Source organism: Scyliorhinus torazame, chromosome 6 (genome assembly GCF_047496885.1).
Source record: "Scyliorhinus torazame isolate Kashiwa2021f chromosome 6, sScyTor2.1, whole genome shotgun sequence".
Classification (NCBI taxonomy): Eukaryota; Metazoa; Chordata; class Chondrichthyes; order Carcharhiniformes; family Scyliorhinidae; genus Scyliorhinus; species Scyliorhinus torazame.
The window spans coordinates 14,183,524-14,209,904 of record NC_092712.1 but is presented as its reverse complement, the minus strand read 5'-3'; the positions used below and the strand labels follow the sequence as shown (position 1 = coordinate 14,209,904).

At 48.4% G+C, this 26,381-nt stretch overlaps 1 protein-coding gene across 1 annotated transcript in view; it reads left to right on the top strand.

Moving 5' to 3' along the window:
* The window catches only part of LOC140424678 (repressor of RNA polymerase III transcription MAF1 homolog), a 90,022-nt gene extending 66,035 nt beyond the window's left edge, over positions 1-23,987 (top strand). Inside the window, exons 7-8 of the mRNA XM_072507946.1 lie at positions 6,354-6,476; positions 23,087-23,987. Coding sequence (XP_072364047.1) covers positions 6,354-6,476; positions 23,087-23,108 — 145 coding nt within the window. The 3' untranslated portion in view covers positions 23,109-23,987. The remainder of the gene's footprint in view (positions 1-6,353; positions 6,477-23,086) is intronic.
* The last annotated feature ends 2,394 nt before the right edge of the window (positions 23,988-26,381 follow it).

Below are 26,381 nucleotides of genomic sequence, written 5' to 3'. Positions count from 1 at the left end.
TCCCAAAAGGTTTCCCCCTTATCCTCAAACTATGACCCCTAGTTCTGGACTCCCTCACCATTGGGAACGTAGCTTTCTGAATCTACCCTGTCTAATCCTGTTAGAATTTTGAGTTTCTGAGATCCCCTCTCACTCTTCTAAACTCCAATGAATATAATCCTAACTGATTTGTGTCTCCTCATGACAGTCCCGCCATCCCAGGAATCGGCTGCACTCCCTCCATAACAAGAACATCCTTCCTCAGATAAGGACACCAGAACGGCACACAATACTCCAGGTGTGGCCTCACCAATGCCCGATACCATTGCAGTGAAACATCTCTTATCCTCGACTCCAATCCTCTCGCTTTGAAGGCCAACATATCATTTGACTTCTTTACTGCCTGCTGTACCTGCGCGCTGACTTTCTTTTTTTTAAAATATATTTTATTGAAATTTTTTTCCAAACAACAATTTTTCCCTCTTACAAAGCAAACAAAACAGAAATTTTTAACAATACACAGGTAACAAAACCCCATTGTCTATTGAACGAAACTAACCCCCCCCCCCCCCCCCCCGGGGTTGCTGCTGCTGGTCATCTGTCTTCCCTCTAACGTTCCCCTAGGTAGTCGAGAAATGGCTGCCACCGCCTGGTGAACCCTTGAGCCGATCCTCTCAGGGCAAACTTTATCTGCTCCAGTTTAATGAACCCCGCCATATTGTTTACCCAGGCCTCCAGTCCGGGGGGTTTCGCCTCCTTCCACATGAGTAGGATCCTGCGCCGGGCTACTAGGAACGCAAAGGCCATGACATCGGCCTCTTTCGCCTCCTGCACTCCCGGCTCTTCCGCAACTCCAAATAGCGCTAACCCCCAGCCTGGTTTGACCCGGGCCTTCACCACCTGCGAAGTCACTCCCTTCCAATACCCTTCCAGTGCCGGGCACGCCCAAAACATATGTGCGTGGTTTGCCGGGCTCCCGCCACACCTCCCACATTTGTCCTCCACTCCAAAGAACCTGCTCAATCTTGCCCCCGTTATGTGTGCTCTATGTAGCACCTTAAATTGAATCAGGCTAAGCCTGGCGCATGAGGAAGAGGAATTTACCCTGCTTAGGGCATCAGCCCACATACCCTCCTCTATCTCCTCCCCTAATTCTTCTTCCCACTTTCCTTTTAGTTCACCCACCGACTCCTCCCCCTCTTCCCTCATCTCTCTAAAAATCTCTGACACCTTGCCCTCTCTGACCCACACCCCTGAAAGCACCCTGTCCTGTATCCCCTGTGTCGGGAGCAACGGAAATTCCCTCACCTGTTGTCTAGTAAACGCCCTCACCTGCATATATCGCAAGAAATCTCCCCGGGGCAACTTATACTTTTCCTCCAATGCTCCCAAGCTTGCAAAAGTCCCACCTATAAATAAATCTCCCACCTTCCTAATTCCCAACTGGTACCAGCTCTGAAATCCTTCATCCATTCTTCCTGGGGCGAACCTATGGTTGTTCCTGATAGGGGACCCCACCAGGGCTCCCCGCACCCCTCTCTGTCGCCTCCACTGTCCCCAGATATTCAGTGTTGCCGCCACCACCGGGTTCGTGGCAAACTTTTTAGGTGAGAACGGTAGCGGCGCCGTCACCAGCGCCTCTAAACTCGTCCCTTTACAGGACTTTCTCTCCAGTCTTTTCCACGCCGCTCCCTCACCCTCCATCATCCATCTACGTATCATTGCCACATTGGCGGCCCAATAGTAATCACCCAAGTTCGGCAGTGCCAGTCCTCCTCTGTCCCTACTACGCTGAAGGAGCCCCCTCCTTACTCTCGGAACTTTCCCTGCCCACACTAAGCTCGTGATGCTCCTATCTATTTTATTAAAAAAGGTCTTGGTGATTAGTATAGGGAGACATTGAAATACAAATAAGAACCTCGGGAGGACCATCATCTTAATTGCTTGCACCCTGCCCGCCAGCGATAGAGGCTGCATGTCCCACCTCTTGAAGTCCTCCTCCATTTGTTCTACCAGCCGTGTCAGATTAAGTCTGTGCAAGGTTCCCCAGCTCCTAGCGACCTAAATCCCCAGGTATCGGAAGTTTCTTTCCACTTTCCTTAGCGGTAAGCCTTCTATCTCTCTACTCTGGTCCCCTGGATGTATCACAAATAATTCACTCTTCCCCATGTTTAGCCTGTACCCCGAGAATTCCCCGAACCCCCTCAAAACCTCTATCATCCCCCCCCCGCTGGGTCCGACACGTATAACAATAGGTCATCTGCGTATAACGAGACTCTGTGTTCTTCTCCCCCTCTAATCACCCCTCTCCATTTCCTGGAGTCTCTCAACGCATTGGCCAGAGGTTCAATTGCCAACGCGAACAACAATGGAGACAGCGGGCATCCCTGTCTTGTTCCCCTATATGATCGGAAATACTCCGATCTATGTCGACCTGTAACTACGCTTGCCGTTGGAGCCCCATAAAGAAGTCTAACCCAGCTAATAAACCCGTTCCCTAACCCAAACCTCCTTAACACTTCCCATAAATACTCCCACTCCACCCTATCAAATGCCTTCTCTGCGTCCATTGCCGCCACTATCTCTGCCTCCCCCTCCACTGGGGGCATCATTATCACCCCTAATAGTCGTTGCACGTTAATATTCAGTTGTCTCCCTTTTACGAACCCTGTCTGGTCTTCGTGCATCACCCCCGGGACACAGTCCTCTATCCTCGATGCCAGTACCTTTGCCAGCAATTTGGCGTCCACGTTCAATAGTGAAATAGGTCTATAGGACCCGCACTGCAACGGATCTTTGTCCCTCTTCAAAATTAGCGATATCGTCGCCTCCGACATCGTCGGGGGTAGAATCCCCCCTTCCCTGGCCTCATTGAACGTCCTCGCCATCAACGTGCCAACAAGTCCACATATTTTCTGTAATATTCCACCGGGAACCCGTCTGGCCCCGGGGCCTTCCCTGCTTGCATGCTTCCCAGTCCCTTAATAACCTCGTCCACCTCAATCGGCGCCCCCAGGCCTGCCACCTCCTGCTCCTCCACTTTCGGGAACCTCAATTGGTCCAGGAACTGCCGCATCCCCTCCTCTCCCTCTGGGGGTTGAGACCTATGCAGTTCCTCATAGAAAGTCTTGAACACCTCATTTATCTTTCCTGCCCTTCGCACCGTGTCTCCCCTTTCGTCTCTAATTCCTCCTATATCCCTCGCTGCTGCCCTCTTTCGCAATTGATGCGCCAACAGGCGACTAGCCTTTTCCCCATATTCATACCCCCCCCCCCCCCCCCCCCCCTGTGCCTTCCTCCACAGTACCTCCGCCTTTCTGGTGGTCAGAAGGTCAAACTCCGTCTGGAGTCGTCTCCTCTCCCTGTACAATTCCTCCTCCGGGGTCTCTGCAAATTCCCTGTTCACCCTTAAAATCTCTCCCAGTAATCTTTCCCTTTCCTTGGCCTCTGTTTTCCTTTTGTGGGCCCCAATAGAGATCAGCTCTCCTCTGACCACCGCTTTTAATGCTTCCCAGACCACTCCCACAGGGACCTCGCCGTCGTCATTGACCTCTAGGTATCTCTCAATACACCCCCGCACTCTTGCACACACTCCCTCATCCGCCATCAGTCCCACATCTAATCGCCAGAGTGTTCTCTGCTCCCTGTCCTCTCCTACTTCCAGGTCCACCCAATGTGGGGCATGATCCGAAACCGCTATGGCTGAGTACTCGGCTTCTTCCACCCTAGAGATCAACGACCTTCCCAACACAAAAAAGCGCGCTGACTTTCAGCGACTGATGCACGAGGACACCAAGGTCTTGCTGAGTATCCGCCTCTCTCAATTTACACCCATTCAAATAATAATCTGCCTGCCTATTTTTGCTTCCAAAGCGAATAACCTAATTTATCCACATTATACTGCATCGGCCAGGTGTATGCCCACTCAGCCTGTCCATATCCCGCTGAAGCATCTCCGCATCCTCGCAGCTCTCCCTCCCACCCAAGTTTTATCATTGCAAATTTAGAGATAATATATTGAGTTCCCTTGTCCAAATGTTCATTTGTCCAAATCCCGCTGAAACATCCCTGCATCCTCGCGGCTCCCCCTTCCACCTCTTGGAGGTGATATATTGAGCTCCCTTGTCCAAATATTCATTTTTTTAAAAAAGTATTTATTTTAAAAGAGTACCCAATTCTTTTTTTCCAATTAAGGACAATTTATCATGGCCAATACACCTTCCCTGCGCATCTTTTGGGTTGTGGGGGTAAGACCCACGCAGGAATGGGGAGAATGTGCAAACCCCAGTGTCCCGGGTCCTCAGCGCAGTGAGGTAGCAGTGCTAACCAACTCCACCGTTCCGCCTCTCCCTTGTCCAAACCATTCATTTATAATGTGAACAGTTGGGGTCCGAGCACACATCCCTCCGGTACCACACTATTCACAGCCTGCAAATTGGAAAAAGACCCATCTGCTGCCCTTGTCCTTCCAGATGGTCGTGGTTGTGGGTTTGGAAGGTGCCACTTAAGGAACCTTGGTGAGTTCCTGCAGTGCATCTTGTAGATGCTGTACACAGCTGCTACTGTGTGTTGATGGCCAAGGGAATGAGTGTTTGAGGATAGGGTGCCAATCTAGTGGGCTGCTTTGTCCTGGGTCATGTTGAGCTTCTTGTGGTGTTGTGGCTGCACTCCTCATACAGGCAAGTGGAGTGTTCCATCACATTGACTTGTGCCTTGTGGACAGGCTTTGGGGAGTCTGGAGATATGTTACTTACCTCCTACCTCTTAGCCACAGTATTTTTATGACCAGTTCAGTTTCTGGTCAATGGTAATTGCCTAGAATGTTAGTGGGGGGTTTGGTGATGCTGATGCCATTGAATGGCATGGGGCGATTCTCTTGCCAAATATTGCCATATTTAATTTGGCATTTACTGGCGATGCCCAGATGCAAGAAGTTGTATGGTTTGCAGCTTTTTCTCCAATTCTGTGCTGGGTTTGATAACTGTGCTGACCAGTTCCAAGTCTGACATTAATGAGAGAGGCAGAATTGTACAAAAGTGACCATCACTTTATCACCACTGCAAGGGCTGGGTGACTCACAGCAATCTGCAACCTGTGCAGACCCTTCCTGTCTTTATCATCTGCTTTTGTGCAAATTGATTTCACAGCATCAGCTTTTCAACCCCATGGGCTTGAAGCACCAATCCAAAAGGTCCAAACCTTTCTGAATTAGGAATGAATAGAGGATGTTAAGGCTTTGGGGCAGCACGGTGGCGCAGTGGATAGCACTGCTGCCTCACGGCGCCGAGGTCCCAGGTTCGATCCCGGCTCTGGGTCACTGTCCATGTGGAGATTGTCCATGTGGAGATTGCACATTGTCCCCATGTTTGCGTGGGTTTCGCCCCCACAACCCAAAGATGTGCAGGCTAGGTGGATTGGCCACACTAAATTGCCCCTTAATTGCAAAAAAATGAATTGGGTGCTCTAATTATTTAAAAAAGAGAGCGCTTTGAATTACACACACTTTGCACACTAGTAAAAGATTGCATTTTTGTAAGATCACATGTAGTCATTTGTTGGCTCTCCCCCCCCCCCCCCCCCCCCCCCCCACCACAAAAAAAAAATCTCAGTTGCAATAGTTTGAGCATCCCTGTACTAGGGTAACAAATAACATTGACGTTTGGAAAGTGGGAGAGTGAAGTACCTCAGACCAGTTTCACTCGCAATGTGCTTTTGATGCTCTAACATTGCAGGGAATGAAGCTGATTACATAAGAACATAAGAACTAGGAGCAGGAGTAGGCCATCTGGCCCCTCGAGCCTGCTCCACCATTCAATGAGATCATGGCTGATCTTTTGTGGACTCAGCTCCACTTTCCGGCCCGAACACCATAACCCTTAATCCCTTTATTCTTCAAAAAACTATCTATCTTTATCTTAAAAACATTTAATGAAGGAGCCTCTACTGCTTCACTGGGCAAGGAATTCCATAGATTCACAACCCTTTGGGTGAAGAAGTTCCTCCTAAACTCAGTCCTAAATCTACTTCCCCTTATTTTGAGGCTATGCCCCCTAGTTCTGCTTTCACCCGCCAGTGGAAACAACCTGCCCGCATCTATCCTATCTATTCCCTTCATAATCTTATGTTTCTATAAGATCCCCCCTCATCCTTCTAAATTCCAACGAGTACAGTCCCAATCTACTCAACCTCTCCTCTTAATCCAACCCCTTCAGTTCTGATTAGAACTGCAGCGGTTGCAACAGGATTACCTCTAACTTGAAGCTCATCTTGTTAAATTCCTGCTACTTTTGAGATGAAAGGCTAGTCCTGGTTAAGGCTTTATGGGGCTTTGAGACCACGCACTCCATCTAACATTATTTTTCCTTGATTTGCAGTGGGTATTTGTACAGTCAGGGCACTGAGATCAGCTACAACTTTGACATGGATCTAGAAGATGAAGTCCTCTTTAGTCAGGATGAAGATGAAGATGAAGAAGCGGAAGCTATAGAAGAGACCAGGTTTGTTGAATTGAGATGTATGACCGGCAGCAGATCCAGTATGTCCTAATTATTACCATTGCTGAACATCGTGATTACCTTTCGCACACTTGAGCACAAGTCTCCCTGCAAGCTCTGCTTTCCAGGAGGCAGTAGGACCCTTGCTAACTTCCCTCCCCTGACCATACTGATATATGTTCCTATCTTGAGTTAGCTAACTAAACCCAGGCCAACAGTCAACACTGTATCCCACTGACTGTGGCCAGTGTGAGCTTTGGGAAATATGGAAACAAAACATTTATGGCGTAGGAGGAACTATTTGGTCAATGTCTCTGCCAGTCTAAAGAACAATCCATCCCAACCCTAGCTCTTGCTTCATAACCCTGTTATGCAAGTGCAAATTAAATATTGTTAAATGGCATGAGGATGTGTACCATTCACTGCATAGAACATAGTGCAGAAGGAGGCCATTCAGCCCATCGAGTCTGCACTGACTCATTTAAGCCCTCACTTCCACCCTATCCCCATAACCCAATAACCCTTCCTAACCCTTTTTTTTTTTTGGACACTTAAGGGCAATTTTAGTATGGTCAATCCACCTAACCTGCACGTCTTTGGACTGTGGGAGGAAACCAGAGCACCCGGAGGAAACCCACGCAGACACGGAGAATGTGCAGACTCCACACAGACAGTGACCCAGCGGGGAATCGAACCTGGGACCCTGGCGCTGTGAAGTCACAGTGCTAGACACTTGTGCTACTGTGCTGCCCCCACAGTGCTCCTGTTTAGGCAATTTCCAGGCCCCCACTACTCTGGGTAGAAAACATACTCCAGCTCCCCTCTAACCTTCCAATTACTTTTGATCTATGTCCCCTAGTTATTGACCCCCCTCACTGCCGAAGGTGTTTTGTTCTTCCCAGCTGCTCTATCGAGGTCACTCTTAATCCGATGAGTAAGAAGTCTCACAACACCAGGTTAAAGACCAACAGGTTTATTTGGAAACGCAAGCTGTCGGAGCGCAGCTCCTTCATCAGCTATGCTCCGAAAGCTAGTGATTCCAAACAAACCTGTTGGATTTTAACCTGGTGTTGTAAGACTTCTTACTGTGCCCACCCTAGTCCAATGCTGGCATCTCCATCATTAATTTGTTAAGTTGAGGGGAGAAGAGAAGACAAAAGTAAGACCGGCAAAGAGATTGAGAATAGGATAGAATGGTCACAACCGGTCCACAGCAGACACTATATTTCCTTAGCCTTGTACATCTTGACAACAAGGACTCCTATATCAGACTCCTATACATTGACTACAGCTCTGTCTTCAACACCATAATCCCAGCCATGTTCAACTCCCAACACCTAGGACTTGGCTCCTCCCTCTGCAACTGGATCCTTGACTTCCTGACCCATAGACCACAATCAGTAAGGATAAACAACAATACCTCTTTTATGATCGTCCTCGATATTGGGGCCCTGCAAAGCTGTGTACTTAGCCCCCTGCTGTACTCGGTGTACACACATGGTTGTGTGGCAAAATCTGCTTCAAATACATCTACATGTTTGCTGATGACACTACTCTAGTGGGTCGGATCTCGAACAACAATGAGTCAGAGTACAGGAGGGAGATGGAGAACGTAGTGGCATGGTGTAATGACAACTATCTCTCCCTCTATGTCAGCAAAACTAAAGATCTGGTCATTGACTTCAGGAAGCAAAGTACTGTAAACACCCCTGTCAGCATCCATGGAACCGAGGTGGAGATGGTTGACAGCTTCAAAATCCAATCTGCACATCACCAACAATCTGCCCTGGTCCACCCACGTTGACGCTATGACCCAGAAAGCACAACAGCGCCTATACTTCCTCAGGAAACTAAGGAAATTCGGCATAATCACATTGACTCTTACCAACTTTTACAGATGCACCATAGAAAGCATCCTATCTGGCTGCATCACAGCCTGGTATGGCAACTGCTCGGCTCAGGACCGCAAGAAACTTCAGAGAGTCGTGAACACCGCCCAGTCCATCACACAAACCTGCCTCCCATCCATTGACTCCATCTACACCTCCCGCTGCCTAGGGAAAGCGGGCAGCATAATCAAAGACCCCTCCCACCTGGCTTACTCACACTTCCAACTTTTTCCATTGGGCAGGAGAAACAAAAGTCAGAACATGCACAAACAGCTTCTTCCCTGCAGTTACCAGACTCTGAATGACTTGTATGGATTCAACTGATCTCTCCACACACCGCTACTGAGTAATACAGCACTCCATCGGCTCACCCGATACCTCTGTCTATGTATTTACATTTAATAATCTTTGTCACAAGTAGGCTTACTGACACAGCAATGCAGTTACTGTGAAAAGCCCCTAGTCGTCACATTCTGGCACCTGTTTGGGTACACGGAGGGAGAATTCAGAATGTCCAAATTACCTAACAACATATTTTGGAACTTGTGGGAGGAACCCCGAGGAAACCCACGCAGACATGGAGAATGTACAGACTGCACACACAATCACCCAAGCTGGGAATTGAACCTGGGACCCTGGCGCAAATCCGTGGGCTTGCACATCGGCGCCACATCTGCACCGATACTGCTACAGGTGAGGGTACTAGCACCGTGTGGAACACCATCGAAACTCACGAAAAACGGTGCTGAAATCACTGGTCCACAATGGACACTCGCAGGGCTGCGAGCTTCAGCTGCACGCACACCCACACCCCCACTGGTCGGCTGGGGCCAGAGGGCACCGGGGGGGGGGGGGGGGGGGTCACCTATATGACTCCGGCACCAGGTTTATGGCTATCTTGCTGACTACAGTAATGATGTTGCGTACCTGCCCACCCCCAGTCGGTAGCACTGCTGTAGGCCAAGTATGGCGGTTCTGGACACTGTCCGTACGCCATGCCTCTCCTCTCTCCTCTTCTCTCTCTGCAGCCGCCACACCAGGTTCACTATTTGTGAGCGCACGTGGACCGTACTGTTGTTGGAGGCGCCGAATTGCATGTGGGCCCACTAATATACAAACTGTGTTGCCACGAAGTGTGGCGTGCGTCGTTTGATGCTGTTTTCGAGGAGGCGGAGTGTCGCGATTCGGCATCACTCGCCTGTCTCGATTTCTGCGTCTGAAGCTGTACTCTGCCCGATCGCAAGCTCCGATTTTGACCTCGGCCAATGGAGCTCTATGTATTTTTGAATTTTTTTTTTCCAATTGAACATGGCCAATCCACCTAACGTGCACATCTTTGGGTTGTGAGGGCGATACCCACACAGACATGGGGATAATTTGACCCCGTATCTAAGGAAGGATGTGCTGATCTTGGAAAGTGTCCAGAGGAGGTTCACAAGAATGATCCCTGGAAAGAAGAGCTTGTCGCATGAGGAACGGTTGAGGTCTCTGGGTAGGTACTCGTTGGAGTTTAGAAGGATGAGAGGGGATCTTATTGAAACTTACAGGATACTGCGAGGCCTGGATAGAGTGGATGTGGAGAGTATATTTCCACTTGTAGGAAAAACTAGAACCAGAGGGCACCATCTCCGACTAAAGGGCCGATCCTTTAAAACCGAGATGAGGACGAATTTCTTCAGCCAGAGGGTGGTGAATCTATGGAACTCTTTGCCACAGAAGGCTGTGGAGGCCAAATCACTGAGTGTCTTTAAGACAGAGATAGATTGGTTCTTGATTAATAAGGGGATCAGGGGTTATGGGGAGAAGGCAGGAGAATGGGATGAGAAAATATCAGCCATGATTGAATGGTGTGCAGACTCGATGGGCCGAGTGGCCTAATTCTGCTCCTATGTCTTGTGGTCTTAATGTGCAAACTCCACACAGACAATGACCCGAGGCTGGGATCAAACCTGGGTCCTCGGCGCTGTAGGCAGCAGTGCTAACTATGGGCCACTGTCTCCCATGTATTTTCTATTCATGTACGGAATGAACTCTGCTGCATGCAGAACAATACCTTTCACTGCATACGTCCGTGTGCTCACCCTAACTTTAAGGTGTACCTCAGCAAGAGACCCTAGCTGTTCAAGTGAAGATGAGCATCCAGCAGAGGACAGTAGAGCGGAGCTGCTGATTGGCTGTTGCCGGGGAAATTTGCATACGTCCGTGTACTCGCCCTAACTTGAAGGTGGTTTGTGGAGGAGCTGTTGTCAAGTGACACTTAAACCCGAAACACTTCAGTGTTTCCCTCCCTACCCCCTCCTCTAACCAAAAAAAAACACAACCGTTGTAAAGATGACGAGGAAGGCTCGAGGGCAGGTAGAAGTAGAAAAAAGTTGAACCGTGATGTCACAGCCTGCAGGTAAGGGTCTGGCTGGTGACTGGTAAGTAGTTTTTCTTTTATTTTCCCTCGCGTGTTATCGTGGGGGCGCAGAGGTTGCTGAGTGCGTGCTTGCTGAGAAGGGGAGTGAATAACAGGTAAGCTCTTTTTTTCTTTTTTTTAATCTAGAGGGGATGGCAGGGAAGGTAGTGCAATGTTCCTCCTGCAGAACGTTTGAGGTGAGGGACGCCGTCAGTGTCCCTGCTGATTTCATCTGTGGGAAGTGCACCCATCTCCAGCTCCTCAGAAACCGCGTTGGGGAAATGGAGCTGGATGAACTTCGGATCATTCGGGAGGCAGAGGTGGTCAAAGATAGAAGCTTCAGGGATGTAGTTACTCCGAAGAATAAAGAAAGATGGGTGACGGTGAGAGGGGCTGGGAGGAAGCAGTCAGTACAGGGATCCCCTTAGTAACAAGTATACCGCTTTGGATACTGTTTGGGGGGGGGGGGGGGGGGTGGGGGGGAGACTTACCAGGGGTAAGCCATGGGGTACAGGTCTCTGGCACAGAGTCTGTCCCTGTTGCTCAGAAGAGAAGTGGGGAGAGGAGTAGAGCATTAGTCATTGGAGACTCCATAGTTCGGGGGATAGATAGGAGATTCTGTGGGAACAAGAGAGATTCGCGGTTGGTGTTCCCTCCCAGGTGCCAGGGTGCGTGATGTCTCGGATCGTGTTTTCGGGATCCTTAAGGAGGAGGGGGAGCAGCACCAAGTCGTGGTCCACATAGGTACCAACGACATGGGTATGAAAAGGGATAGGGATGTAAGGCCGGAATTCAGGGAGCTAGGGTGGAAACTTAAATCCAGGACAAACAGAGTTATTATCTCTGGGTTGTTACCCGTGCCACTTGCTAGCGAGACGAGGAATAGGGAGAGAGAGGAGTTGAAACGTGGCTACAGGGATGGTGCAGGAGGGAGGGTTTCAGATTTCTGGATAATTGGGGCTCATTCTGGGGTCGATGGGACCTCTACAAACGGGATGGTCTACACCTGGACCAGAGGGGTACCAATATCCTGGGGAGGAAATTTGCTAAAGCTCTTCGGGAGGGTTTAAACTAGTTCAGCAGGGGCTTGGCAACCTGAATTGTAGCTTCAGTATACAGGAGGTTGAGCGTAGTGAGATCATGAGTAAGGTTTCAAAGTTGCAGGAGTGTACCGGCAGGCAGGAAGGTGGTTTAAAGTGTGTCGTCTTCAATGCCAGGAGCATCCGGAATAAGGTGGGTGAACTTGCGGCATGGGTTGGTACCTGGGACTTTGATGTTGTGGCCATTTCGGAGACATGGATAGAGCAGGGACAGGAATGGTTGCTGCAGGTGCCGGGGTTTAGATATTTCAGTAAGCTCAGGGAACGTGGTAAAAGAGGGGGAGGGGGCTGAGGTTAGAAACAGGGAAGGACAGGTCACCCTGTTAGGGGGTTTCTATAGGCCTCCGAAAAGTTCCAGAGATGTAGAGGAAAGGATTGCAAAGATGATTCTGGATAGGAGCGAAAGCAACAGGGTAGTTGTTATGGGGGACTTTAACTTTCCAAATATTGACTGGAAACGCTATAGTTCGAGTACTTTTAGATGGATCTGTTTTTGTCCAATGTGTGCAGGAGGGTTTCCTGACACAGTATGTAGATAGGCCAATGAGAGGCGTATCCATATTGGATTTGGTACTGGGTAATGAACCAGGACAGGTGTTAGATTTGGAGGTAGGTGACTTCCGGGTGCGGCGATGACCAGCTGAGTCGCACGTTTCGGCAGCTCCCGGTGAAACTGACTTTTGGGCTCTTGATAGGAGCCCCAACGGCAATTTTGACGGCTAAAAACACTGTGTGGTAAACCAGAAGGGAATCCCCCCTGGATACGGATGGAAAAAGGAGGAGAAAGTGGCCGGATTGCAGTGGATCCTTTAGAACAGCAGCAAGGAAGGCAAGCAAAAACCAAGATGGCGTCGGAAGGTGGCAGTTTAACATGGGGCCCTGAACAACAAGAGTTCTTGAAATGCTGTGTGGAAGAGATCAAAAAGGAAATGAAGAAAGAGCTGTTGGCCCTGATACTACAGGTGATCGAAGGGCTAAAGGAGGAACAAAAGACCCAGGAGCGGGAGCTTCGGGTCGTGAAGGCAAAGGCAGCCGAGAATGAGGACGACATACAGGGCCTGGTGGTGAAGACGGAGACGCAGGAGGCACATCAGAAACGATGTGTGGAAAGGTTGGAGGCACTGGAAAACAACGCAAGGAGGAACAACCTGAGGATTCTTGGTCTTCCTGAAGGTGTGGAGGGAGCGGACGTCGGGGCATATGTGAGCACGATGCTGCACTCGTTAATGGGAGCGGAGGCCCCGGCGGGTCCGTTGGAGGTGGAGGGAGCATACCGAGTGATGGCGCGAGGACCGAGAGCAGGAGAAATTCCCAGAGCCATAGTGGTGAGATTCCTCCGTTTTAAGGATAGAGAAATGGTCCTTAGATGGGCGAAGAAAACTCGGAGCAGTAAATGGGAGAACGCGGTGATCCGCGTTTATCAAGACTGGAGTGCGGAGGTGGCGAGAAGGAGGGCGAGCTTTAATCGGGCCAAGGCGGTGCTTCATAAAAAGAAGATAAAATTTGGAATGCTGCAACCGGCAAGACTGTGGGTCACATATCGAGGGAGGCACCACTACTTTGAGACGGCGGATGAAGCGTGGACTTTTATTGTGGAAGAAAAACTGGAATGAGTGGGTTATTAAAAAGAACGTTTGAACAAAGTGGTGGGGCGAATGTGGGAGGCAAAGAGGGGGGTTAAAAAGGGGGGAAAGAGGAGTTTTATGTACTAATCCTGCGATGTGGTAACTTTTCTCTCTCCCACAGGTGGTGATGGGGGAGGAGGGGAGGTGGAGGAGATGGGGCGTTGGCCATTGGGGGCGGGGCCAAGGGAGAAGCGCGGGCTTGGTTCCCGCGCTATGATAATCATGGCGGGAATAGAGAAGCAGGAAGGAGGGGGCGTCCCACGGTGCGAGCCGAGGTCATGGGGGGAAGCCGAGGTCGGCCAGAGTTTGCTGACTTCTGGGAGCAACATGGGGGGAGTAATTACGCTAGCGGGGGATCTAGCGGGGGGGGAGGGGGGAATTACTGGGTTGCTGCTGCTGGGGAGAGGGGGGAGCTGGTATGGGGGAGGATGGGCGGGGGGGCACCGCCTGGGGGAGATACAGCTGCGTGGGAACCGGGTGAGGAGCTGGAAAAAGGTGATGGCTAATCAACAAGGCGGGGGGGTAGGAAGCCCCCCAACTCGGCTGATCACGTGGAACGTGAGAGGGCTGAACGGGCCGATAAAGAGGGCACGGGTACTCGCACACCTTAAGAAACTTAAGGCAGATGTGGTTATGTTACAGGAAACGCACCTGAAACTGATAGACCAGGTTAGGCTACGCAAAGGATGGGTGGGGCAGGTGTTCCATTCGGGGCTAGATGCGAAAAACAGGGGGGTGGCTATATTAGTGGGGAAGCGGGTAATGTTCGAGGCAAAGACTATAGTGGCGGATAACGGGGGCAGATACGTGATGGTGAGTGGCAAACTACAGGGGGAGACGGTGGTTTTGGTAAACGTATATGCCCCGAACTGGGATGATGCCAATTTTATGAGGCGGATGCTAGGACGCATTCCGGACCTAGAGATGGGAAAGCTGATAATTGGGGGAGATTTTAATACGGTGTTGGAACCAGGGCTGGATAAGTCGAAGTCCAGGACTGGAAGGAGGCCGGCAGCAGCCAAGGTACTTAAAGATTTTATGGAGCAGATGGGAGGTGTAGACCCGTGGAGATTTAGCAGACCTAGGAGTAAGGAGTTCTCGTTTTTCTCCTATGTCCATAAAGTCTACTCGCGAATAGACTTTTTTGTGCTGGGTAGGGCATTGATCCCGAAGGTGAGGGGAACGGAGTATACGGCTATAGCCATTTCGGATCACGCTCCACACTGGGTGGACTTGGAGATAGGGGAGGAAACAGGAGGGCGCCCACCCTGGAGAATGGACATGGGACTAATGGCAGATGAGGGGGTGTGTCTAAGGGTGAGGGGGTGCATTGAAAAGTACTTGGAACTCAATGATAATGGGGAGGTCCAGGTGGGAGTGGTCTGGGAGGCGTTGAAGGCGGTGGTTAGAGGGGAGCTGATATCAATAAGGGCACATAAAGGGAAGCAGGAGAGTAAGGAACGGGAGCGGTTGCTGCAAGAACTTTTGAGGGTGGACAGACAATATGCGGAAGCACCGGAGGAGGGACTGTACAGGGAAAGGCAAAGGCTACATGTAGAATTTGACTTGCTGACTACGGGCGCTGCAGAGGCACAATGGAGGAAGGCACAGGGTGTACAGTACGAATATGGGGAGAAGGCGAGCAGGTTGCTGGCACACCAATTGAGGAAAAGGGGAGCAGCGAGGGAAATAGGGGGAGTGAGGGATGAGGAAGGAGAGATGGAGCGGAGAGAGTGAATGGAGTGTTCAAGACATTTTATAAAAAATTATATGAAGCTCAACCCCCGGATGGGAGGGAGAGAATGATGGGCTTCTTGGATCGGCTGGAATTTCCCAAGGTGGAAGAGCAGGAAAGGGTGGGACTGGGAGCACAGATCGAGGTAGAAGAAGTGGTGAAAGGAATTAGGAGCATGCAGGCGGGAAAGGCCCCGGGACCGGATGGATTCCCAGTCGAATTCTATAGAAAATATGTGGACTTGCTCGCCCCGGTACTGACGAGGACCTTTAATGAGGCAAAGGAAAGGGGACAACTGCCCCCGACTATGTCTGAAGCAACGATATCGCTTCTCTTAAAGAAGGAAAAGGACCCGCTACAATGCGGGTCCTATAGACCTATTTCCCTCCTAAATGTAGATGCCAAGATCCTGGCCAAGGTAATGGCAATGAGAATAGAGGAATGTGTCCCGGGGGTGGTCCACGAGGACCAAACTGGGTTTGTGAAGGGGAGACAGCTGAACACGAATATACGGAGGTTGTTAGGGGTAATGATGATAGCCCCACCAGAGGGAGAAACGGAGATAGTAGTGGCGATGGATGCCGAGAAAGCATTTGATAGAGTGGAGTGGGATTATTTGTGGGAGGTGTTGAGGAGATTTGGTTTTGGAGAGGGGTATGTTAGATGGGTGCAGCTGTTGTATAGGGCCCCAGTGGCGAACGTGGTCACGAATGGACGGGGATCTGCATATTTTCGGCTCCATAGAGGGACAAGGCAGGGATGCCCTCTGTACCCATTATTGTTTGCACTGGCGATTGAGCCCCTGGCGATGGCGTTGAGGGGTTCCAAGAAGTGGAGGGGAGTACTTAGGGGAGGAGAAGAACACCGGGTATCTTTGTATGCGGACGATTTGCTACTATATGTGGCAGACCCGGCGGAGGGGATGCCAGAAATAATGCGGATACTTGGGGAGTTTGGGGATTTTTCAGGGTATAAATTGAACATGGGGAAAAGTGAGTTGTTTGTGGTGCATCCAGGGGAGCAGAGTAGAGAAATAGAGGACCTACCGTTGAGGAAGGTAACAAGGGACTTTTGTTACCTGGGGATCCAGATAGCTAAGAATTGGGGCACATTGCATAGGTTAAATTTAACGCGGTTGGTAGAACAGATGGAGGAGGATTTCAAGAGATGGGATATGGTATCCCTGTCACTGGCAGGGAGGGTGCAGGCGGTTAAGATGGTGGTCCTCCCGAGATTCCTCTTTGTGTTTCAGTGCCTACCGGTGGTGATCACGAAGGCTTTTTTTAAAAGGATTGAAAAGAGCATCATGGGTTTTGTGTGGGCCGGGAAGACCCCGAGAGTGAGGAAGGGATTCTTACAGCGTAGCAGGGATAGGGGGGGGCTGGCACTACCGAGCCTAAGTGAGTATTATTGGGCCACTAATATTTCAATGGTGAGTAAGTGGATGGGAGAGGAGGAGGGAGTGGCGTGGAAGAGATTAGAGAGGGCGTCCTGTAGGGGGACTAGCCTACAGGCTATGGTGACAGCCCCATTGCCGTTCTCACCGAGGAACTACACCACAAGCCCGGTGGTGGTGGCTACACTGAAGATTTGGGGACAGTGGAGACGGCATAGGGGAAAGACTGGAGCCTTGGGGGGGTCCCCGATAAGAAACAATCATAGGTTTGCCCCGGGGGGAATGGATGGGGGATATGGAATGTGGCAAAGAGCAGGAATAACGCAACTGAAAGATCTGTTTGTGGATGGGAAGTTCGCGAGTCTGGGAGCGCTGACCGAGAAATATGGGTTGCCCCAAGGGAATGCATTCAGGTATATGCAACTGAGGGCTTTTGCGAGGCAACAGGTGAGGGAATTCCCGCAGCTCCCGACACAAGAGGTGCAGGACAGAGTGATCTCAAAGACATGGGTGGGGGATGGTAAGGTGTCAGATATATATGGGGAAATGAGGGGCGAAGGGGAGACTATGGTAGATGAACTAAAAGGGAAATGGGAAGAAGAGCTGGGGGAGGAGATCGAGGAGGGGCTGTGGGCAGATGCCCTAAGCAGGGTAAACTCGTCGTCCTCGTGTGCCAGGCTAAGCCTGATTCAGTTTAAGGTATTCCACAGGGCGCATATGACTGGAGCACGGCTCAGTAAATTTTTTGGGGTGGAGGATAGGTGTGCGAGGTGCTCGAGAAGCCCAGCGAATCATACCCATATGTTTTGGTCATGCCCGGCACTACAGGGGTTTTGGATGGGGGTGACAAAGGTGCTTTCAAAAGTAGTAGGAGTCCGGGTCGAACCAAGCTGGGGGTTGGCTATATTTGGGGTTGCACAAGAGCCGGGAGTGCAGGAGGCGAGAGAGGCCGATGTTTTGGCCTTTGCGTCCCTAGTAGCCCGGCGCAGGATATTGCTAATGTGGAAAGAAGCCAAGCCCCCGGGGGTGGAGACCTGGATAAATGACATGGCGGGGTTTATAAAGCTAGAGCGGATTAAGTTCGTCCTAAGGGGGTCGGCTCAAGGGTTCACCAGGCGGTGGCAACCGTTCGTCGAGTACCTCGCAGAAAGATAGACGGAATTGAAAAAAGAAGGCGGCAGCAGCAGCCCAGGATCGGGGGGGGGGGGGGGGGGGGGTGGAGAGGAGGAACCAGAAGGACTCTCAGGGTTGTTAATATATACTGTATAGTATGTATAGGTCGTTGCTACAGATAATTATATATTGGACTGTTAAATTATATTTTTGGAGAGTGTTACTTGTGACAAGGCAGTTGCCAATTAGGGCTAGTTTTCATTTTTGTTTTTTATTATTTATTCATTTTTTGTTTATAAAATAGGTCATTGTTATTTGTGTTGTTATAATATTGTGTAAAGGATGCACAATGTACTGTGTTGGTTGACCAAAAATTTTCAATAAAATATTTAATAAAAAAAAAAAAAGATTTGGAGGTAGGTGAGCACTTTGGTGATAGTGACCACAATTCCATTACGTTTACTTTAGTGATGGAAAGGGATAGGTATGTACCGCAGAGCAAGAGTGATATCTGGGGGAAAGGCAATTATGATGCGATGAGGCAAGACTTAGGATGCATCGGATGGAGAGGAAAACTGCAGGGGATGGGCACAATGGAAATGTGGAGCTTGTTCAAGGAACAGCTACTGCATGTCCTTGCTAGGTATGTACCTGTCAGGCAGGAAGTAGTCGAGCAAGGGAACCGTGGTTTACTAAAGCAGTCGAAACACTTGTCAAGAGGAAGAAGGAGGCTTATGTAAAGATGAGACATGAAGGTTCAGTTAGGGCACTCGAGAGTTACAAATTAGCTAGGAAGGACCTAAAGAGAGAGCTAAGAAGAGCCAGGAGGGGACATGAAGTCTTTGGCAGGTAGGATCAAGGGTAACCCTAAAGCTTTCTATAGAAAAGTCAGGAATAAACTAATGACTAGGGTAAGAGTAGGGCCAGTCACGGACAGTAGTGGGAAGTTGTGTGTGGAGTCCGAGGAGATATGAGAGGTGCTAAATGAATATTTTTCGTCTGTCTTTTTCCTGTGTGAATACTATGTTGTTGAGGAGAATACTGAGATTCAGGCTACTAGACTAGAAGGGCTTGAGGTTCATAAGGAGGTGGTGTTAGCAATTCTGGAAAGTGTGAAAATAGATAAATCCCCTGGGCTGGATGGGATTTATCCTAGGATTCTCTGGGAAGCTAAGGAGGAGATTGCTGAGCCTTTGGTTTTGATCTTTAAGTCATCTTTGTGTACAGGAATAGTGCCAGAAGACTGGAGGATAGCAAATGTTGTCCCCTTGTTCAAGAAGGGGAGTAGAGACAACCCCGGTAACTATAGACCAGTGAGCCTTACTTCTTCTGTTGTGGGAAAATCTTGGAAAGGTTTATAAGAGATGGGATGTATAATCATCTGGAAAGGAATAATTTGATTAAAGATAGTAAACACTGTTTTGTGAAGGGTAGGTCGTGCCTCAAACCTTATAAGAGTTCTTTGAGAAGGTGGCCAAACAGGTGGATGAGGGTAAAGCAGTTGATGTGGTGTATATGGATTTCAGTAAAGCGTTTGATAAGGTTCCCCACGGTAGGCTACTGCAGAAAATACGGAGGCATGGGATTCGGGGTGATTTAGCAGTTTGGATCAGAAATTGGCTAGCTGGAAGAAGACGAAGGGTGGTGGTTGTTGGGAAATGTTCAGACTGGAGTCCAGTTACTAGTGGTGTACCACTAGGATCTGTTTTGGGGCCACTGCTCTTTGCCATTTTTATAAATGACCTGGAGGAGGGCGTAGAAGGATGGGTGAGTAAATTTGCACATGACACTAAAGTCGGTGGAGTTGTGGACAGTGCGGAAGGATGTTACAAGTTACAGAGGGACATAGATAAGCTGCAGCGCTGGGCTGAGAGGTGGCAAATGGAGTTTAATGCAGAAAAGTGTGAGGTGATTCGTTTTGGAAGGAATAACAGGAAGACAGAGTACTGAGCTAATGGTAAGATTCTTGGCAGTGTGGATGAGCAGAGAGATCTGGGTGTCCATGTACATAGATCACTGAAAGTTGCCACCCAGGTTGAGAGGGTTGTTAAGAAGGCGTACGGTGTGTTAGCTTTTATTGGTAGAGGGATTGAGTTTCGGAACCATGAGGTCATGTTGCAGCTGTACAAAACTCTGGTGCGGCCGCATTTGGAGTATTGCGTGCAATTCTGGTCGCCACATTATAGGAAGGATGTGGAAGCATTGGAAAGGGTGCAGAGGAGATTTACCAGAATGTTGCCTGGTATGGAGGGAAGATCTTATGAGGAAAGGCTGAGGGACTTGAGGCTGTTTTCGTTAGAGAGAAGAAGGTTAAGAGGTGACTTAATTGAGGCATACAAGATGATCAGATGATTGGATAGGGTGGACAGTGAGAGCCTTTTTCCTCGGATGGTGATGTCTAGCATGAGGGGACATAGCTTTAAATTGAGGGGAGATAGATATAAGACAGATGTCAGAGGTAGGTTCTTTACTCGGAGAGTAGTAAGGGTGTGGAATGCGCTGCCTGCATCAGTAGTGTATTTGCCAACACCAAGGGCATTCAAATGGTCATTGGATAGACACATGGACGATAAGGGAATAGTGTAGATGGGCTTTAGAGTGGTTTCACAGGTTGGCGCAACATCGAGGGCCGAAGGATCGGTACTGCGCTGTTATGTTCTGTACCTCCGTACACGTGACCTAAACAAATGCAGTTGTCATGAGAGTACCTTTAAGAAATGGGTGTTTATCAGTGATGTCAGAGTGTGGGTGGAGATGGGTTGTCTGTCAGCTTTTTACTTTCGTTTTGGGCTGTTTGCTGCAGGGTGTGGTTTCGTTTTGTTTTCAGTGTTGGAGCTGAAAGCAGAGAGCAGGTGTACTGTTGATCTCTCTGCCATGAAAAGACTATCTCTTGATCATTTGGTGAATTCAGAATTATAAATGTTTTCAGTAATGAATGTAAACCTGATGTGCTTCTGTTAAAAGGTGTTTCTTCTGGCTTCTGGATGTTGTTTGGGACGTTATTAAGGATTACTTGTATTTGAATTGATGGCTGTTAAGATGTTCACTATGTTTAAAAAAAAAGGTTAATTTGAGTTCATAGAATAAACATTGTTTTGCTTTAAGAAATACTTTTCCATTTCTGCTGTACCACACCTGTAGAGTGGGCCGTGTGCTCCCCATACCACAATCTATTAAAAGTTGTGGGTCAGGTGAACTTCATGATACACTTTGGGGTTCTTTAAACCCTGGCCCATAACACAGGCTAGTTCGAAAGGTGCCCAACAATCTATCATAATAGTAAGAGGTGGAGTGGGCAGTGAGGTTGCTATAAATAGCCTGCAACCGGACAGAGATGGAGTTTTAATACAGGAGTGGGGCGAGTCATTTTAGCAGAAAGGTTAGGGAGGCAGTATAGATTAAATAACAGTTCTGAAGATGTGCAGCTCAGACGTGGGAGGTCATGTGCATGGATTTTTGGACAGAATGGTTGACAAAGCATATGATATCTATAAACCGAAGAATTGCACACTTCTCCCCTAGCCCTGAACTTTCATCTTTCTCTCATTTCTTTTCCACGGGAACATCATCGGAAACCACATGTCAGCTGGTACCCAGTTCTCCTTCAATTCAATATTGGAAAAACTGGTCCCTGCCCTAAACTTGGTCCCTGCCCTAAACTTGGTCCCTGCATACTGACTCCAACCCTCCCTAACAACAGTGAGTTTAAGCCATGATCACAACCTTGGTGTCATATTTGGGGTATCAGAGTGGATAGCACTGTTGCTTTACACTCCAGGGTCACAGGTTCAATTCCCGGCTTGGGTCACTGTCTGTGCGGAGTCTGCACGTTCTTCCCGTGTCTGCGTGGGTTTCCTCCGGGTGCTCCGGTTTCCTCACACAAGTCCCGAAAGACGTGCTGTTAGGTAATTTGGACATTCTGAATTCTCCCCCAGTGTACCTGAACTGTGCCGGAATGTGGCAACTGGGGGCTTTTCACAGTAACTTCATTGCAGTGTTAATATTAGCCTACTTACAGTAAAGATTATTTAAAAATTATTAATTATTTAATCCTGCGATGATCTTAAACTTCTATTTGTGCCACATGTGGCTTGGTATTCTGGTTTACAATGTTCCTGTGAAACACTGTTAAAGGTACGATATGTTTTGTAGAAATTATAGAAAGCTCTGCTTGGGTCACAACTCGAGTAGTGTGTTCAGTTCTGTTCAGTACACTTCAGGGAAAGATATGGTGGTCTACTCGAGAAACCGAGGTGATAGACAGGCGTGGGGCTGTCCTCTGTGGGCCAAGGAGGTTGGGGGAGACTTGGGAGATGAACAGGAATATGACAGTTTGGACAAAAATACCTCCTATTAGCTTGCGGTACTAAAGCTGTGGACAGGAGGTATCGGGTAAATGCAAGGGAAAATTATTTTACAAAGTAATGATGGCTTTGAGCTGACTGCCTATGAGGATGGTGGAAGGAATTGGATAGACCTTGAGGGAAATAAGCTTGTTGGCTATGGGGATAGATCAGGAGAATGAGATTGACTGGGTGCTCTACAAAGAGCCAGAATGAACTCTATAGCTGTTCTGATCCTTTTAAAGAATCCTTACAGTGCAGAAGGAGGCCATTCAGCCCATCAAGTCTGCACTGACCTTCCAAAAGACCACTTTACCGAGGCTCACTCCCTACCCTATCCCTGTAACACCACCTCACCTGCACATCTTTGGACTGTGGGAGAAAACTCACGTAGACACTGGGAAAACTCTCGCAGACACTGGAAGAACAAACCTAGTCACCCAAGGCTGGTATTGAACCTGGGTCCCTGGCACTGAGGCAGCAGTGCTAACCACTGTGCTGCCCCTTGCCTTAATTACATTCCACACCTCCTGCTGCCTGCTCAATTTAACCATTCCTTTTTCTAAGGCATTTTGGCTGTTTCAAGCAGATGATTAGGTTGCCTGCTTCCTGTGCAGTATAATCTGTCATTAGGTCTATGACCATCTTTGCTGGTCTGTGTTACATCAGTTGACCTTGATAGAGGTGGGAGCAGTAGTTCCACAGTTGGGAGTGTGCTGATACTTGGGAGAAACCTCAGATAGAGGTCAGTTTTGTGCTTCAGATCATGACCCACTTACCCTTCAAAAGCCGATGTCCAGTGAGGACTGAACAGGGCTCTACCATCTCCAATTCTGATGAAGCCTGTCAACTGGTCTCTTGTATAAGATGCAGGAACGAACAGACATTTGTACATCTGCACCTCAGCACGGAGTCCAAGATAGGGGAGGTAATTGTTAAGGGAAAGAGTATTGGGAATTATTTTTCTTTTTCGAACAATGATTTAATATGCATGAACATTTTTTTTCTTCTCAGGTACCAGGCAGTGTGTGTCTAAGTAGTGAGCACATCATCCCATTCTTCATCTCGCTTCCTATAACCTCCAGCCTGCAGTTGTGTGAAGCTGAAAGACCAACACTCTCCTCATTTTTAATCTCAGGCATTTAAACTTTTTTTTGACTTTGGTGCACACCTGTTAGCCGACTCCTCGTTCTGAGAGATTGCACCAGGAACTACTACCAGGAGGCCTCTGGTTATAAAATGGCTCCCTCCAGTCCCTTGACCCAGGATTACCCAAGTGGATGTACCTGTTCTTTTGCCTCCATTGCTGACATTCATCTCTTATTACATTATGTTGTGCAGCACGTTTAGGAAGCCAAGCGAACAAGCTCTTGTCTTCTGCAAGCAGAAAGTATGAACACATCAGTGTATTCCATGGATCAGGGCCAGCTTTGCACTTGCGAGATCTCTGCCGTTGTCAAGGATGTGACTTTTTTTTGTGAACACAATGGAAATCTGAAAATCAGTGCACCATCAACCTCCTGGCACAGAGCACCCCTTCCCTGAGCACCTGACAATCCGTGCTGCTGGATTTTAGCTGGTGTATAGATGGCTGATTGCAACAGACTGGATCAGGCTTCACATCCCGATCTTCACCTTGTTTTGCTTTGAGTGGTTATGCTCTCTGCTCCCATGTGAAGCTCCTTTTTCCCTCCCTTGCCCCATTTTGAAGGGAGACTGTAAAATCTTTCTGATGGCTTTCCTCATTCAGCAAGCTCGGTGATTTAGATTATTTGCTGTGCCACCATTCTGGTTCCAACTTGGAGCCTGCGACATGGCCCAACCCTCCAGGCTCATCCTGTGAAGCCCTTTTTTTTCCTCAAGTTAATTTTTTGGTTTATAAAAAAATAAATAAACATTGTTGTGCAAGTTTAAATACTTTTTGTGTATATTGCTGATGTGTATATTTTAATTTTTCTGAAACTTGGTGTTGGAGTTGGGGGCTGGACTGCAGTCTGTATCCCTCAATTCTGGGGATGAGGGAATGTTGCCCCTTTTTGTGTGTGTGTGTGTGTGTGTGTGTGTGTGTGTGTCAACTGGCCAACCACTTCAAAATTAACTCATTTTTCACTTTTTTTGTTCCCTGATGTGGATCTTTGCTATACCCATGGTGTTTTACCGTTCTGTTGTATCACACCTTAAGGATACATCAATTCCAGGTCCTTGTAGCTTTCCCAGCCTTTAGAGTGGCCAGTATCCTGGCTGTATTGTTTTGTAATTCTGCTTTCAGTCCATTTGACTGGGTGGTAATGTAACAGTCAACTGACTGCACTATTCAAATACAGTGAGGGTGAGGTTTCAGGACCGAACAAGAGAAAATGCGCTACCTAATGTGAAATCTTCTATTCTGGATGGAGGTAGCAGACTTTGTATTATTTAGTTTCCCTTTCACCATTGGGAGATGAAATGAAAATGAAAATCGCTTATTGTCACAAGTAGGCTTCAAATGAAGTTACTGTGAAAAACCCCTAGTCGCCACATTCTGGCGCCTGTTCGGGGAGGCTGGTATGGGAATTGAACCGTGCTGCTGGCCTGCCTTGGTCTGCTTTAAAAGCCAGCGATTTAGCCCAGTGAGCTAAACCAGCCCCTATGTTTTGGTTAGTCTAGATTTAAATAGAAGCTTGCTTGCTTTCGATATATTTCCTATCCAAAATGGTATGCCATATTTGAGTATTTCTTTTCAGCAAACCGATTTGATGTATCAGACAAACACCAATTGGAATGGATCATGCAGCCTGTTGAACCTGCTCTGTCATTGACATGATTCTGGCTGGTCTTAATTAAAATTGTCTATCTCAGCTTTGAATATACTCATCGATGAAGCATCCACAATCCTCGGAGATGACGATTCCAAAAATTCACCATTAGCCCCCAGTTGGTGGGTGGAGCAGGTGACAGCTATCTGGGTGGGAGTCAGATTGCATCTCCCATGGTGTATCTCCGTATACTTGTAATGTTTCATTGCACAAGAGAACCAATTGGTTATTCACAAGTTTAGTGAATAATGTGAGATTACTATTAATGACGTGATGGTTCTCTGCTCTCTCCTCTTCCCCCCCCCCCCTCTATGCTGTTTCACCTGTCTGAGGATATGCTGGGATAAGGGAGCTGGGACGTTTTCACGCCAGGTACAGCGCTGATGCACAAAACCAACTTCAGCTTTTTGTAGCTGATTTTGAAACTTTGCACTTTTTAATTTTGTATGTCAGGTTCATATGTTTATTTCCACAGGCGTGTCGTGATCCTGGGTGCTCTGTTAATAGAACCGTGGAGACTCGAGGCAGTATCTTCACATGAAGTGTCAGAGTTGGGCTTGTTTAATATTTTTTAATTAATCACCAGCATCATTGAACATGTCCATTATGGCATCTCTCCATTGGGGCAAAGCAAGCGAGGGCGAGATGCAGCACATGGGTTTGATTAATCTTCATGAGCGCCTCTGGTGTTTGCAAACATCAATGTTGAATTAGCGATGGGGAAAGCTGTATTCCTCTGAACTAATTTTCTGATGAGACAACATTTGTAAACCAAAGACATAGTGATTGCGGTGCTTGTGCTTTTTATTTTTGAGTATACTGAGGTTCACTTATTAGATCAAGAACAGGGCTAGGCCATAGGCATTGCTGGATAATCCATCTAGTTCACCGTCTACCATCCTGATAGTTATATGACACAACAATGGAGTCACTCACTAGCCAGAGCAGTCAGTCTCTATCAATGAATCAGCAACAGACCCAGACATGGGGCAAGGAAAACCCATCACCCTACAGTCGCCACACTACCTGAGGTGGGCAGTGAACCAGAGGTTGCAAGAAATAAGGTTCTGCGCCATTATTCTCTTGGGTAACACTGGGCACTTGCCGTGTTTTTGTTTTGAAAGTCGAAGAACTTTGACCTAATTAGCAGGTTATCTGACACACTGATTTTAGAGTTGTGCTGCCTCATTCTGGGAGGGTGAAATGTAAACTCTCAGCTGTTCCACTTGCCTTAAAGAACCTCCTTTTCTCTACTTTCCACCATAAAAGTGTGATTTGGTCGGTAAACTCTGTTCTCAGAAGGTTGTGGGTCCAAGCCTCACTCTGGCCTGACCTTTGGTCAGGGGGCGGCGGGGGGGGGGGGGGTCTACTGGTTAAGAGGGAAGAAGGCTCTTTGGCTCAATTTGATTAAATTCTTTCCGAAAGTGAACCATCTCCGGTAGCTGATTGCCAATGTGAATCCAGCATCCGAGAGCTGTACCACTGCCCCTTGCAATCTGTTCTAGGTGTTGCTG